The 9,555-nt window shown below is 55.7% G+C and overlaps 1 protein-coding gene across 2 annotated transcripts; it reads left to right on the top strand.

The window, feature by feature from the left end:
• The first annotated feature begins 686 nt into the window (after positions 1 to 686).
• On the top strand, positions 687 to 9,112 carry LOC144609523 (RDS/peripherin-like protein xRDS35). Of its 2 annotated transcripts, none has more exons than XM_078428017.1 (3): positions 687 to 1,283; positions 2,993 to 3,239; positions 8,624 to 9,112. In XM_078428017.1, exons 1-3 carry the CDS (start codon positions 703 to 705, stop codon positions 8,657 to 8,659), a joined length of 864 nt encoding a protein of 287 aa, XP_078284143.1. In that variant the 5' UTR covers positions 687 to 702; the 3' UTR covers positions 8,660 to 9,112. The 2 variants fall into 2 exon arrangements, with proteins under 2 accessions (XP_078284143.1, XP_078284142.1); XM_078428016.1 differs by lacking the exon at positions 8,624 to 9,112 and adding an exon at positions 5,119 to 6,398.
• Positions 9,113 to 9,555: the final 443 nt, after the last annotated feature.

Below are 9,555 nucleotides of genomic sequence, written 5' to 3'. Positions count from 1 at the left end.
CAGTCCCCGGGCCCTCTCTCTCTCTACCCCGGGCCCTCTCTCTATCTCCCCCCCAGTCCCCGGGCCCTCTCTCTCTCTACCCCGGGCCCTCTCTCTATCTCCCCCCCAGTCCCCGGGCCCTCTCTCTCTCTACCCCGGGCCCTCTCTCTATCTCCCCCCCAGTCCCCGGGCCCTCTCTCTCTCTACCCCGGGCCCTCTCTCTATCTCCCCCCCAGTCCCCGGGCCCTCTCTCTCTCTACCCCGGGCCCTCTCTCTATCTCCCCCCCAGTCCCCGGGCCCTCTCTCTCTCTACCCCGGGCCCTCTCTCTATCTCCCCCCCAGTCCCCGGGCCCTCTCTCTCTCTACCCCCGGGCCCTCTCTCTATCTCCCCCCAGTCCCCGGGCCCTCTCTCTCTCTACCCCGGGCCCTCTCTCTATCTCCCCCCCAGTCCCCGGGCCCTCTCTCTCTCTACCCCGGGCCCTCTCTCTCTCCCCCAGTTCCCGGGCCCTCTCTCTCTCTACCCCGGGCCCTCTCTCTCTCTCTCTCTCTCTCTACCCCGGGCCCTCTCTCTCTCTCTCTCTCTCTACCCCGGGCCCCTCTCTCTCTCTCTCTCTCTCTACCCCGGGCCCTCTCTCTCTCTCTCTCTCTCTCTCTCTCTCTCTCTCTCTCTCTCTCTCTCTCTCTCTCTCTCTCCCTCTCTCTCTCTACCCCGGGCTGGCTGTGATGCCGGTGCTGGCGTTGCGCTTGTCGGGGCCGGCCCGCGATGCGCTGCGGGTTTGGGTGCGGCCCCTGTGCGGGGCTGCGGCGGTGGCGGGGGGCCTGACCCTAGGCCTGGGCCTGTGGCTGGGCTGTGAGCTGCGGCGCCTCCCGCTGCCGGATGGCGGGGAGTCCAGGCCCGGGTCCCCGCTGGTGGCGGTGGTGGTGGCGGCCGCGGCGGGCGGCCTGTGCGCGCTGCTGGCTGGCGGCCTGAGTGCGTTAGGCCCGAGGCCGGGGGCTGGGCCCGGCCGCCCGCCCGCCTGGGCCGCCCTGTGGCCCGGCCTGGCGCTGGGCCTGAGCCTGAGCGCCGCGGCCGCCTGGGGCTGGGGCTGGGGCTGGGGCCTAGAGCCCGGCCTGAGCCGCGGCCTCGCCTCCGCCCTCCTCAACTACCGCCACACCGACTCCCCGGGCCGCTGCCTCCTCAAGCGCTCCGTCGACCAACTGCAGACCGGCCTCGGCTGCTGCGGCGTCCGCGGGCCCACAGACTGGTTCCGGGTTCAGTGGATCAGCCGCCGCTTCCTCGACCTCAACGACAGCCGAGTGCGAGAGTGAGCGGCGCCGGGAACCGGGAACCGGGAGGGCCCGAGGCTCCTGGCCTGGCCTGGCCTGGCCTGGGGAGGGAGGGAGGGGATATAGGGCGGGCTGGTGGCAACGTTGAGCCGTGCCTGGTGGGTGGTGCAGCGGGTTAAAGCGCCGCTGCGACTCGGCGCCTGCCCGCGCCCGCCCACCCGCCCGGGGGCACTCGGGTTCGATCCTGACCTCCGGCCATGTGTGGATGGGTGGACAGGGATCCACTACAGGAGACGACGCTGGGTCGGTCACTCCAGCTGGACGCTGTTTCTGTGTCTGTGTGTGTGTGTGGTCTATCTTAGGGTCTCTGTGGGTGTTTTTTCTGACTGTGTCTGTGTCTCTGTGTGTGTGTGTGTGTGTGTGTGTGTGTCTGTGTCTCTGTGTGTGTGTCTGTGTGTGTGTGTCTCTGTGTGTGTGTGTGTCTCTGTGTGTGTGTCTGTGTGTGTGTCTCTGTGTGTGTGTCTCTGTGTGTCTGTGTGTGTGTTTGTGTGTGTGTGTCTCTGTGTGTGTGTCTCTGTGTGTCTGTGTGTGTGTGTCTCTGTGTGTGTGTCTGTGTGTGTTTGGTATCAAGGGTATCTCTGTATCTCTGTTTGTATCTGTGCGTCTCTCTATTTCTGTGTATCTGTCTGCGCTATCTGTATGTGTGTGTGCATAAATGTCTGTCTGTGTGTCTCTGTGTTTGGGTATCTGTCTCTATGGGTGTGTCTCTGACTGTCTTTGTGTGTGTCTATCTCTGTGTGTGAATCTCTGTGTGTGTTCTCTGACTGTGTACCTGTGTGTGTGTGTGTGTGTGTGTGATATGATATTGATCAGTGCAATCATATCAATGTTTGGTATATCTGTCCCGTTTGGATAGCATGGAAAACATAGCTTTTCACTGTACCTCGGTAGACGTGACCATAATAAACCTATCCTATCTGTGTGTATATCTGCCTGTGTGTGTTTATGTTTGTCAATATGTGTACGTTTATCAGTGTGTGTGTGTGTGTGTGTGTGGAGTTTGCACATTCTCCTTGTGACCGCGTGGGTTTTCTCCGGGTGCTCTGGTTTTCACCCACATTCCAAAGACATTGGGACCCAAGTTTCGTTCAAATTTCAAGTCAAATTTATTTGTCACATACACATACTCGATGTGCAGTGAAATGAAAGTTTATTGTCAGTTTATTGTCACGTGTACCGAGGTACAGTGAAAAGCTTTTGCTGCTGCGTGCTAACCAGTCAGCGGAAAGACTATACATGATTACAACCGGAGCACCCGGAGAAAGCTCACGCGGCCACGGGGAGAACGTACAGACAGCGCCCGTGGTCAGGATCGAACCCGGGTCTCTGACACTGTGAGGCAGCGGTTGTACCGCTGCGCCACCATGTTTCATGTCTGATTCCTTGCTGTCAACATATTTATCCCCCATATTGAACCTCAGTGACTGTTTATCCTCTCTCTCTCTCTCTCTTCCCCTCTCTTTCTTCCCCTTCTCTATCTTCCCCTTCTCTCTCTCTCCCCTCTCTCTCTTTCTCTCTCTCCCATTCTCTCTCTTGTTCCCCCCTCTCTCCCCTTCTCTCTCCCCCCCTCTTGCCCCATCTTCCTCTTCTCTCCCTTCTCTTCCTTCTCTCCCTCTCTCTCCTCCCCCCCCCTGCTCTCTCTCCCTCCCCTCTCTCTCCCTCTCCCTACCTTCTCTCCCTCCCGCAGCCAACTGCACAGTAACGTAGCAGGCCTGTACCTGGTGGACAGTGTCCCGTTCAGCTGCTGTAACCCGGCCTCCCCTCGCCCCTGCATCCAGCACCACCTGAACGACCCTTCAGCCCACTTCAACTACCAGCCCGGGCCTGAGGACCTCAACCTGTGGACCAGGGGCTGCCATGAGGTTCTCCTCGAACACTACTCCTCCATCCTTAACTGGGTCGGTGCAGCCCTGCTCCTCTCCTCTCTCCTACAGGTAAGACCCAGGCCAGAGTGAAATGATAAAAGGCCCAGATAGAATGGATGTGGAGAGGATGGTTCCACTAGTGGGAGAGTCTAGGACCAGAGGGCACAGCCTCAGCATTAAAGGACTTTCCCGAAGGAAAGAGATAAGGAGCAATTTCTTTAGCCAGAGGGTGGTGAATCTGTGGAATTCTTTGCCACAGAAGGCTGTGGATTCCAAGTCAATGGATGCTTTTAAGGCAGATGTAGCTAGATTCTTGATTAGTGCCGGTGTCAGGGGTTATGGGGAGAAGGCAGGAGAATGGGGTTGGGAGGGAGAGATAGACCAGCCACGATTGAATGGTGGAGTAGACCTGATGGGCCGAATGGCCTCATTCTGCTCATAGGAGCAAGGAGGTCCTACAGTAGTTTTACAGGGCGCTGGTGAGACCACACCTGGAGTATTTATTGTGTGCAGTTTTGGCCTCCACAGCCAAGGACGTCCTTGCTATTGAGGCAGTACAGCGTAGGTTCACCAGGTTAATTCCCAGGATGGCGGGACTGACATATGATGGAAGAATGGGTTGACTGGGCTTGTATTCACTGGAATTTAGGGTGAGAGGGGATCTTATAGAAACATATAAAATCCTTAAGGAATTGGACAGGCTAGATGCAGCAAAAATGTTCCCCATATTGGGGAGTCCAGAACCAGGGGGGTCACAGTTTAAGAATAAGGGGTTGGTCATTTAGGACTGAGATGAGAAAAAACTTTTTCACCCAGAGTTGTGAATCTGTGGAATTCTCTGCCACAGAAGGCAGTGGAGGCCATTTCACAGGATGTTTTCAAGACAGAGTTAGATTTAGCTCTGAGGACTAATGGAATCAAGGGATATGGGGAGAAAGCCGGAACAGGGTACTGATTTTGGATGATTCATATTGAATGGTGGTGCTGGCTCGAAGGGCTGAATGGCCTACTCCTGCACCTATTTCCTATGTTTCTTTTTCACTCATGTATTTATGAGGGTGGGCCAACTTCACCGTGCTTGCCCACGCCAACCAACATGCCCCATCTACCTCATCAAGTCAAACAGTGTGGAAACAACATTTTAAAGACATTTGAACAGGTACATAGGTAGATACATTGGAGGGTTACCGGTAGGGTTGCCAACTGTCCCGTATTAGCCGGGACATCCCATATTTTGGGCTAAATTGGTTTGTCCCGTTCGGGACCGCCCTTGTCCCTTATTAGGCCCGGGGGGGTGGGGGGGTGTAGGCCCGGAGGCTGTAGATCTGGACAGTGTAGGCCCAGACGATGTAGGCCCGGGCAGTGTAGGCCCGGGCAGTGTAGTCCCGGACGCTGTAGGCCCGGGCAGTGTAGGTCCCGGCACTGTAGGCCTGGACAGTCTGGTCCGGAGGCCCGGGAATCGCCTAACGGAGTTTGCGTAGCAACCCGCCTCCCGGCCTGGGCGGCCACCATTGGTGGAGTGGGAGCACGTGGCCGCTGGCTGGGTGAGGTCACGTGGGGCGCGGGGTGGTGACGTCACCTTGTCCCTTATTTGGGAGTGAGATAGTTGTCAACCCTAGTTCGGGCAAAACGCAGCCAAGAGGGACTAGCCTGGATGGGGCATCTTGGTCGGCAAGGGCAGCTTCAGCCGATGCAGTACCCGTAGTCAGAATCGAACCAGGGTCTCTGGCACTGTGAGGCAACAACTCTACCGCTGCGCCACCATGCCAAGATATTTGAGGGATCTGGGTCACTTGCAGGCAGAGGAGATTAGTTTAACTTGGCGTTGTGCTGGGCATGGACGCTGTGGGCCGAAGGGCCTGTTCATGTGCTGTTCCTGTGCTGTGTTGAGTTTGTATGCTCCTGTTCCTTTCTCTCCCCCCCCCCCCCCCCCCCTACCCTGTGTCAGCTGGCCCTGCTGATAACAATGCGGTACCTCATCGTCTCAACCATGGCCGCGGAGGCCCAGGCTGACCCCGACTGTGAGACCGTGGGCTACCTCCTGGAGAGGGGGCCGGTGGACACGCTGAAAACTGCCGCCAAAGCGCTGCGATCCGCGTTCTCGTCCAACGAGGTGCAGACCGACACTGCCCCGACCGTGGAGAAGGATAAATAGACCCCCTGTTGTAGCCTTAGCCGCTTAACCGTTCACCCCTCCCTGCCTGACCCCTACCACGGTTTACTCCGGAGGGGGGAGGGCTGTGGGGGGGGGGGGGGGGGGGTCACCAGCTTGGCCAGATGTAGCCCCGCTGACCAGAGCGAAAACCTAAAATGGCCACCATGCTGACAGGAGCGAAAACCTAAAATGGCCACCATACTGACCAACGACAACCAAACTGGCCACCCTGCTGACCGGTGACAACTAAAACGGAGGTCCTGTTGACCTGTGACAACATCTAAAATGGCCACCTTGCTGACCAATACAACTAAAATGGTTGCCTGCTGACCAATGACAAACTAACATGGCCCACCTTGCTGACCAGTGGCAACTAAAATGGTCACCTTGCTGACCAGTGATGACTAAAGTAGAGGCCCTGTTGTCCAATGGCAACTAAAATGGTCGAATTGCTAACCAGAGACGACGACAATGGCTGCCCTGTGGAGTGGTGGCAACTAAAATGGTCACCCTGCTGACCACTGACTTCTAAAATTGGTCAGTGGCAACATTTGAAATGGTCACCCTGTTGACCAGAAGCAACAACTAAAATTGCTGCCTTGGGACCGGCTGACGAGAGGCAGCAACTAAGATGGCTGACCAGCGGCGACACCTAAAATGGCGGCCCAACTGACCAGTGGCGACATCTAAAATGGCAACCTAACTGACCAGTGGCAACATCTGAAATGGTGGCCCAACTGACCAGTGGCGACAACTAAAATGGTGGCCTGACAATCAGTGACATTAAAATGGCTGACCTGGCGACCAGCAACAAGTTAAAATGGCCGCCCTCGGCTTGGGCCATGGAGATAGGAATGGCCTCCATCTGGTTGATAGTTCCTCTCTAGGTCTGGTGCCAGACAAACGTTCTGTAGGCGACGCTTGAAAAACCAAATCAGTAGAGGCTTTCCTTGAATAAAAGTCGGGTAAAGAGTCAGCGTTTAGAGACTTATTTATCAAATCTTTTCGAGAGTATCCAGCACGTTGTGTCTGCGTGCGGTCTCCAAATGCGTCCGCGCAGATAATCTGGCGAGTTGGGGGTTACAGAGACGGGGAGGGATGGGGGTTACAGAGACGGGGAGGGATGATGGGGCCGGAGGAAGATACAAAGATGGGGAGGGGTGAAGGGGCCGTCGTGGAGGGGGTCATGGAGACGGGATGGGGACTGGGTTAATACGGGGTTAATCGAGACGTTTACAGAAGGTAATCCGCCTCAGGATGATAGCCTGGCTGTGTCAGTGAGTTTATAATCCTGTTAGCCGGAGCTGACCCAGAGCGGATATCTGCCCTGCCCTTGGTCACTGCTCCCTCCCGGCCTCCACCACCACCCCCCCCCCCCTCCCCTCCCCTCCCCTCCCCCTTCCCCGGCCACTCACAAGAAACCGCAGAGCTGTCGATTAGTATAATCTAGAGGTACAGAGGCCTTTGGTCCACCGAGTCTGCGATGACCAGCGATCTCCCCATACACTACCACTACCCTACACACACTAGGGGACAATTTACAATGTTTTACCGAAGCCAATTGACCTACAAACTCGCAAAGTCTTTGGAGTGTGGGAGGAAACGGAAGCACCCGGAGAAAACCCACGCAGGTCACGGGGAGAAGGTGCAAACTCAGCTCAGACAGCACCAGTAGTCAGGATTGATCCTGGGTCTTTGCCGCTGTGCCACCCTAAAATGAGATGTAACACAGACCAGACTCCCCACCATCGACTCCATCTACACTTCACGCCGCCTCAGGAAAAGCAGCCGACGTAATCAAAGACTTGTCCCTGTCCCACCCTTCTTCCCACCCTGGCAGAATGTACAGAAGCTTGAAAGCACACAGATGCTGGTTTACACCGAAGATCGACACAAAAAGCCGGAGCAACTCAGCGGGACAGGCAGCATCTCTGAAGAAGGGTCTCGACCCAAAGCGTCACCCATTCCTGCCCTCCAGAGATGCTTGCCTGTCGCGCTGAGTTACTCCAGCTTTTTGTGTCTATCTTTGTGTCAGTCATTGTCAAGGGGTTCCCAATCCTTTGGTCTCCGCAGAAGCCTCTGGCCCTGACGTGAATCGAGAATTCGAGACGCTGGGACTGTGTGGTATTCCTCGAATCCGAGCCGCTCTCAGTCAAACACAGAGGGGTGGGCGAGTTCGGCTTATTTTGGTCGGCACATTCTGCCGAAGGTTTTAGTCAGAGATGCAAAGTAACCTTGTGGGGATTTTTTAAAGATGTTTTTGTAATGTTGGATTAACCAGAAATAAGCGTGTGAGCTGCTTAAGGTGACGGGGGAGGTCACACTGGGTCAGATAGAAAGAGGGAGAGAGAAAGGGAGGGAAGGGGAAAGGAGGGGAGGGGGAGGGGGAGGGAGAGGAGAGAAAGGGGAAGGGAGAGGGGGGGGAGAGGGAGAGGGAGAGAGATGGAGGGAGAAGGGAGAGAGACAGAGAGATGGAGGGAGAGGAGAAGGGGAGAGGAGGGGGGAGGGAGAAGGGAGAAAGGGGGGAGGGAGAGGGAGGAGAGGGAGAGGAGAGAGATGGTGGGAGAAGGGGAGAGAGACAGAGAGATGGAGGGAGAGGAGAAGGGGGAGAGAAGGGGGGAGGGAGAAGGGAGAAAGGGGGGGAGGGAGAGGGGGGGGAGAGGGAGAGAGATGGAGGGAGAAGGGGAGAGACAGAGAGATGGAGGGAGAGGAGAAGGGGAAGGAGGGGGGGAGGGAGAAAGGGAGAAAGGGGGGAGGGAGAGGGAGGAGAGGGAGAGGGAGAGAGATGGTGGGAGAAGGGGAGAGAGACAGAGATGGAGGGAGAGGAGAAGGGGGAGAGAAGGGGGGAGGGAGAAGGGAGAAAGGGGGGGAGGGAGAGGGAGAGAGATGGAGGGAGAAGGGGAGAGACAGAGAGATGGAGGGAGAGGAGAAGGGGGAGAGAAGGGGGGAGGGAGAAGGAGAAAGGGGGAGGGAGAGGGAGGGAGAGGGAGAGAGATGGAGGGAGAAGGGGAGAGACAGAGAGATGAAGGGAGAGGAGAAGGGGGAGAGGAGGGAGGGAGGGAGGGAGGGAGGAGGAGGGAGGTAGATAGAGAGGAAGGGAAAGAGAAAGATGGAGAGAGAGATGAGGGGGGGGGGCAGGTGAACAGAGAGCAACAGAGATGGGGAGAGAGAGAAGAGAGTAAGACAGAGAGCAACAGAGAAAGTCAGACAGACAGGGAGAGAGGGTGAGGAAAGACATAGATGGAGACTTTGACACTAATTTCAGAGCCCAAGAGTGTTTTAATTGTCATTTGTGCAGGAAGGAACTGCAGATGCTGGTTTATACCGTAGATAGACACAGAGTGCTGGAGTAACTCAGCGGGTCAGGCAGCATCTGTGGAGATGTGACGTTTTGGGTCAGGACCCTTCATCAGACAGATTCCCATATGTACCTGCAGTGGGACAAGGAAATGCTTGCAGCATCTTGACAGGCCAGTAAACGCAATTACGTAAATAAATATAAATAATCAATAATATATTAAATGAATAATCAGTAACACTCCGTAATTATAAGCGTGCAAAACCAAAGTCGGTAATGCAACCAAAGACATAGTCCATAGAAGATTGTATCCAGTCCCTGGAAACTAGTACAGAATCAACTTCAAGCTCCTCCTATTCACGTATAAAGCCCTAAATGGACATCCCCCCCCCCCTACATCAAAAATCTTCTAACCCCCCTCTCTAACTCCAGGCCCTCAGGTCGGCCGACTTGGTTGGCTACTCACTATCCCGCGGTCTAGGCTTAAGCTCAGGGTGACCGCACTTTTGCGGTTGCAGCTCCTAGACTGTGGAACAGCATCCCCTCTCCCCATCAGAACTGCCCCCTCCATCGACTCCTTTAAGTCCAGGCTCAAACCTATTTCTACTCCCTAGCGTTTGAGGCTCATTGAGGAGGCGCTGTGAACTGTTTGCGTGCCACTGTATGTTTCATTTTTTTCTCCCTTACTACCTAATCAGATGTGCAGCACTTTGGTCAACGTGGGTTGTTTTTTAAAATGTGCTGTACAAATAAAATGGACTTGACTTGACTTGACTTGGAACTGGTGCACTACAATGCTAAGAACTATATTCTGCACTCTGTACCTTCCCCTTTGCTCCACCTGTTGTATGAGTTTGAACTGATTGTTATTTAGGTCATAGAGTGATACAGCGTGGAAACAGGCCCTTCGGCCCAACTCGCCCACACCGACC

Source organism: Rhinoraja longicauda, chromosome 34, assembly GCF_053455715.1.
Source record: "Rhinoraja longicauda isolate Sanriku21f chromosome 34, sRhiLon1.1, whole genome shotgun sequence".
In the NCBI taxonomy this organism is placed as follows: Eukaryota; Metazoa; Chordata; class Chondrichthyes; order Rajiformes; family Arhynchobatidae; genus Rhinoraja; species Rhinoraja longicauda.
Note: the sequence above shows the minus strand (reverse complement) of the source record. Positions and strands in the feature narration are given on the sequence as shown.

Excerpts from the sequence above, each read along its gene's own strand:
- LOC144609523 (XM_078428016.1), top strand. The coding sequence starts at position 703 with ATGCCGGTGCTGGCGTTGCGCTTGTCGGGGCCGGCCCGCGATGCGCTG. Across the intron at positions 1,284-2,992 it reads AACGACAGCCGAGTGCGAGA|CCAACTGCACAGTAACGTAG; the intron begins GTGAGCGGCGCC and ends TCCCTCCCGCAG. Across the intron at positions 3,240-5,118 it reads TCCTCTCCTCTCTCCTACAG|CTGGCCCTGCTGATAACAAT; the intron begins GTAAGACCCAGG and ends ACCCTGTGTCAG.